General features: G+C 47.4%; 1 protein-coding gene across 1 annotated transcript; it reads right to left on the minus strand.

Moving 5' to 3' along the window:
• Nucleotides 1–1,220: 1,220 nt before the first annotated feature.
• LOC111066520 (glycine dehydrogenase (decarboxylating), mitochondrial) lies at nucleotides 1,221–4,840 on the minus strand. Its single transcript, XM_022355219.2, is given in 7 exon segments — nucleotides 1,221–1,435; nucleotides 1,502–2,571; nucleotides 2,574–2,830; nucleotides 2,895–3,628; nucleotides 3,705–4,231; nucleotides 4,445–4,523; nucleotides 4,587–4,840. Coding segments are annotated over 7 exon segments (2,958 nt in total). The 5' UTR covers nucleotides 4,767–4,840; the 3' UTR covers nucleotides 1,221–1,324.
• Nucleotides 4,841–6,233: the final 1,393 nt, after the last annotated feature.

Genomic DNA, 6,233 nt, shown 5'->3' on the forward strand with positions numbered 1-6,233 from the left:
AATATCCATTTTCCCAAGGTATGCAGATTGTTGCTCATTCCGTCCCAAAGTTGCATGTTGCTGAATTTTTTCCCATACAAATCAAATGTATCTTACGGTAACGCAACAATGAATCTACGTTCAAAATAATCATCACCAACCAATGAAAAAGGTTGAAATTTAGGTACACTTTCAGTATTTATTGGTAAAAGGGAATTTAATTTCTTTCATTGGCCCTAGATAGAATGCCTTTTAGACTGGAGAACAGCTAAAGGCTGGAGAGATTCGGAGAATTTCCTCCCTCCACGGACTATTTTTATACCCGTACTCAAAAAAGAGTTAAGGGGTATATTAGATTTGTGGAAAAAGTGGATGTGTGTAACGCAGAGAAGGAAACGTTTCCGACCACATAAAGTATATATATTCTTGATCAGCATCAATAGCCGAGTCGATATAGCCATGTCTGTCTGTCCGTCCGTCCGTCCGTCTTGTTGAGCGCCTGGATCTCAGAGACTATAAGAGCTAGGGTAACCAAATTTGGTTTCCAGACTCATGTGATATCACACTGCTACAAGTGTATTTCAAAATTTCGCCCCGCCACCTTCCGCCCCCACAAAGGACGAAAATCTGTGGCAGGCACAAAAACGCAGTATCGTAGAGAATGATCATATCTACCAGATTGCCGAATCTGAATCAGATCGGATCATAATTATAGCCAGAATGAAGAAATTAATTTTCTGTTGGTTCCCTCTCCTTCTCCTTCTCCAGCGCTGCTGACGCTACTGATTCTCTTTCTCGCTCGCACACTCTGCCGTGTTCAGTGCTCGAGCAACCCCTAGCGGAGGAGATGTAGAATTTAAATGGTACATGTCGAATCTACATGTTAGATGTAGAATATACATTGTAGATGTAGATAACTGATGTAGCAAAAAAATGTAAAAATTTTTTTTTTAATTCTGAAATTCTAGAAAATCATAAGCTCAAAAATGTATATACTGACTGAGTACGGGTATAAGTAGAGTCGCGTCCCCAGAAGCGACTCTCACGTTCCTTCTCGTTTAGTTTCTGACTATATGGCTATGGCTATATCGACTCGGCTACGGGTCGGCTACTTTACGGCTACTTTACAGGGTCGGAAACGTTTCCTTCTCTGCGTTGCACACATCCACTTTTACCACAAAATATATCCCTTGAGTACAGGTATAAAAATCGAAAAACCAAGAAAATCGGTCAAGCCGTTCTCGAGTTGAAAGTGGTCGAACTAATACGACTTTGTTTTATATACATATATATATGTATATGGTTTCGTATAAAAGTGTGAATTTCGTTTTAGGTTTAGTGTAACTCATAGATCAGGCAATATGGGTGGACAAGTGCACACCAAATGCTTGTCGCCATAGGCATCATCGATTCTTCCGACAGTGGGCCAAATCTTTGCATCGGGCTTAACGAAGATCTGAAACACAAAAATTCATATAATTTAAAAAGAAAACTACATAAGTTTCTATACTGAAGAGCTTACCGCTGGGAATGCGGCCTGTTCGCGTGTATACGGCCTATCCCATTTGTCGGAGATGACCTGGGATTGGGTGTGGGGCGACATCTTCAGGGGATTGACCGCCCTGTCCATGCGGCCAGCCTCGATCTCGGCAATCTCCTCGCGAATGGATATCATGGCATCACAGAAGCGATCCAGCTCTTCCTTGTCCTCGGACTCGGTTGGCTCGATCATCAGAGTGCCGGCAACGGGCCAGGACATGGTCGGGGCATGGAAGCCGTAGTCCATTAGCCGCTTGGCCACGTCCACGGCCTCGATGTTGGCCGCCTTTTTCAGGTCGCGGATATCCAGGATGAACTCGTGGGCCACCAGATCTGAGCTCGGAGACTTGTAGAGCGTCTTGTAGTGTTGCTCCAGACGCTTTGACATGTAGTTGGCATTGAGAATGGCCACCTGGGTGGCGCGTTTCAGACCCCGGCTGCCCATCAGTTTGATGTAGGACCAGGAAATGGGCAGAATTGCGGAGCTGCCAAACGGAGCCGCGGAAACAACCCCGAAGCTGTGCTCCTCGCTGCTCAGCGGGCTGATAACGGGATGGCCGGGCAGATAGGGCGCCAGATGGGCTTTCACGCCAATTGGACCCATGCCAGGACCGCCGCCTCCATGAGGAATGCAGAAGGTCTTGTGTAGATTTAAATGGGAAACGTCGCTGCCGTAGTCGCCGGGCCGGCAAAGACCGACCTGGGCGTTCATGTTCGCTCCATCTAGGTAGACCTGTCCGCCGTGCTTGTGGATCAAGGTGCAGATTTCTGCCACTGTCTCCTCGAAAACTCCCATTGTCGAAGGGTAGGTGATCATCAGGCAGGACAGCTCGTGGGCGTGCTCCTCGGCCTTGGCCCGCAAATGCGTCATATCAATGGAGCCGTTGGACAGGATGCGTATGGGCTCCACTTTCATGCCGGCCATCTGGGCTGAGGCAGGATTCGTGCCATGAGCGGAGATGGGAATCAGACAGATATTGCGGTGTCCCTCGTTGCGGTGCTCATGATAGCTGCGAATGGCTCGCAGGCCGGCGTACTCTCCCTGTGCCCCGAGTTGGGCTGGAAGGAGATTCTGTCGTAGCCAGTGATCTCGCACAGATCGCGCTCCAGTTCGTTGAACATCTGGTGGAAGCCTTGGGCCTGATCCACCGGAGCAAAGGGATGAATGTCGGTGAAGTGGCGGAAGGAGCAGGGCATCATCTCCGTGGTGGCGTTCAGTTTCATGGTGCACGAGCCCAGCGGTATCATCGAATGGACCAGCGAGATGTCCTTGTTCTCCAGCTTCTTCATGTAGCGCACCATCCGTGATTCACTTAAGCACGGGATCAGGAATGGGAATCAGTGGAGAGGATGGGCTTCTAGTCGTTCAAGCTTACCTGTGATAGCTGTGGAAGATGGGATGCTGCAGGTAGGGGGACGTACGCAGGAACTTTGAGCTCTCGATGGAGTTCTTCAGTACATCCCGGCGGGCCAGGAGATGCTCCACCGTTGTCTCTGCCTTGAACACCCACAGGAGATCGTCCACATCCTCGACACTGACTGTCTCATCCAGGGCCACACCGACCGTTCCATCAGCCAGGTAACGCAGATTAATGCGCTTGTGCTCGGCTCGCTCTTTGAGATCCTCGACAGAGAGGCTCCCGGATAGCTTCACATGGAGCGTGTCGAAGAAGTTCTTGTTGACCACCTCGTGTCCGACCTGCTGCAGACCCGTCTGCAGGGTCAGGGTGAAGTGATGGATTCGATTGGCCATGGCCTTGAGTCCCTCCGGCCCGTGATAGATGGCGTACATGGCGGACATATTGGCCAGCAGTGCCTGAGCCGTGCAGATGTTGCTGGTGGCCTTGTCCCGCCGGATGTGCTGCTCCCTGGTCTGCAGTGCCAGGCGGTAGGCATCGTTGCCGTCCATGTCGCGGGTCACGCCAATCATGCGGCCCGGCATCAGCCGCACCAGACTCTGCTTGCAGGCAAAGAATCCAGCATGGGGACCGCCATAGCCGAGGGGCACGCCCAGACGCTGAGAGGTGCCGATCGCTATGTCAGCCCCAAATTCAGCCGGTGGTCGGAGCAGGGTCAGCGCTAGCAGATCTGTGGCCACCACGACGAGCGTCTAGAATGAGTAGGAATGCAGGAACGCGGCTTAGCTACTTGGAGCTCGAAAAATCTGTGTGTATGTTTTGCCATACCCCGTTCTTCTTTGCCAGCGAAGCAATATTCTCAAAGTCCTTGACGTCGCCATATGTGTCGGGATACTGCAGCAGAATGCCAGCCAGCTCTCGACTCGGCAGATCCGCCTGCTCGATGGGACCCACCACAATCTCCAGCTCCAGGGCTTCTGCTCGCGTTTGGACGACGGCCAAGGTCTGCGGATGCACGCGGTTGGACAGGTAGAGCTTCTTTCGCTTGTTGTGGCGCGTGGAGAGGCACATGGCCTCAGCAGCGGCCGTGCCCTCGTCCAGCAGCGAGGCATTTGCCACATCCAGACCGGTCAGGTCCGAGACAAGCGTCTGATAGTTGAGCAGGGACTCGAGACGGCCCTGGGCGATCTCCGGCTGGTAGGGAGTGTACTGGGTGGTCCAGCCGGGATTCTCGAACATGTTGCGTAGAATGGTGTGGGGGACATGGCAGTTGTGGTAGCCCATGCCGATGTAGGAGCGCCACAGCTGGTTCTTCAGCGAAATGTCGCGTATGCGACGGATCAGCTCGTGCTCGTCTGCAATGCGGAGTGGAAAATTGTTGTCAGCCAGACGGAGGGCAGCAGCAATGTAGTAGACGGGGGCAACAGCAGCGATAAGTCGGACCTCTCTGAACCTGGCTTATCGCTGGCTTATCAGCGCGCCACTGAAACACGCCAGGGGGTCCCGGGTCCGGTGCCCCCACACTAGTGTTTTGACAGCTATTTTCGGATCTGTTTTCCACTACTCACTCAGAGGTTTGTCCAGATTCAGGTCCCTCTTCAGCTGGATGCTCTGGGGCACGGCCTTCTCGGTAAGTTCGGCCAGCGACTAAAGAGAATTGAGATGGGGATTGGCACGTGGATTGACCTCTGATTGTGGCTGCGCGCTCACCTTGTAGCCCAGTGTGTCCAGCATGGCCACCACGTCCGTCTTGCGTGGACCTATGTGGCGGCTGGGAAAGTCGGATTTTGTGGGAAAGAGCACCTCCTCCACGGGCGTGGTGGCCAGATAGCGATGCTGGCCCCTCAGCAGCAGCAGGCTGCGACTGCTCGCTCCCAAAACTCGTTGCATGGTTCGGACAGAATGTAGACTCGGGCACAGGCACGTCCACGACAGGCGGATTTCAATCGATGACTGAGTTCCACGCTGGAAAGATTCTCCCATTTCTGCTGATAGCGACTAGATGGCTCTTATCAAGGGAAATGATGGGCAGCAATCTCCTCTCCCCAGATTAAATTACGCGCTCGTATTTTTATGTTTTATTTTTTTTTTTAATTTTATTTCAAAACTTAAAACTCTTTAACAATTTTTAATAAAAATATTTTCATTAGGTCGAATTCTCTTGTGTCTAGTTAAATTTCGAACATCAACATAAAAATGATTCAACAACAAGAAAAGTAATCAAAATTTTAAAACTAAAAACAAAAACATTCATTAATATTAAATTTTTTGGGTAGTATGTATAATCTTGTACTTGTGTAAACTGAAGCCGTTCTTGGTTTGGGTTTTGCCTACTTAACAATTGCATTTCATCATAATAATATTTATGCCCAAGGTCGTTGGGCGGGGAGCACAGATCCCAAATCGATATATATATATTTTTCATAAAATTTTAATAATCGTTTTGAATAACTTTCGGTTCCTTTGCCTGGTGAGATAATTGTTTCCGTTTTTTGCATGCCGGTTTATTTGCGTATTACTCGGACTCCAACTCAAACTGAAGATATTTTCATTACTGAAATTCAACAACTGCAACCGATATACAAATGATTCAATATAATATATACATATATATATGTATCATTCGCAATCGGTATAGGTACATACATACAATATACATATATGTGTGTATATATAACAATGTTGGTAAACTAATATTACGGCTCGTGTCAGTCAGTTAACATTATTTGATTAATGTTTTATTTGTTTGTTTGTGTGTTTTTCATCCACGACTAACTCGGCCCAAAAATGCATTCAGAGTTTTACACCGTTGCATAAACTTTGTTTGTTTTGGTTTTGTTCTTGATTGGCTAGTGTATATGTGGTATATTCTGTATTTGTTAGACAATATTTAAGAAAAGTTAAGGTTTAGGTTTAGGTTTAAGTTTAAGTTTAATTGAGTGTTTCAGAAACATTTCATTAAAGATTAAATGAATTAGCTAAACTTGTTTAACGCTGAAAAAAGATGCTGTAATACTCGTAACATTTTGCCCTCTTCACATTTTGGTTATATGTATGTATGTACGTATGTAGTACTCGTATGTAATTCCAATAGGTAGGCATATTTTCTTTGTTGTATATATGTATACTATGTAGAGATATATATAGTAGATAGATTGTATAAAAAATCTTTGCTAAAGTTATGATCAGTTGCTGGTTGCCTGGTGCTGTCAATGTAGATGAGGTAAGTTGCAAGAAGCCAAAATGGTTTGGTGCTAAAGTTTCGCCTTAACATTTTGTGAAAGAGTAAATATCGGATTTTCATAGTTTCTTTTGTATATATATATATATATATATATATATTGTATGTAGATATAT

Source organism: Drosophila obscura, unplaced genomic scaffold, assembly GCF_018151105.1.
Source record: "Drosophila obscura isolate BZ-5 IFL unplaced genomic scaffold, ASM1815110v1 contig_150, whole genome shotgun sequence".
Lineage (NCBI taxonomy): Eukaryota > Metazoa > Arthropoda > Insecta > Diptera > Drosophilidae > Drosophila > Drosophila obscura.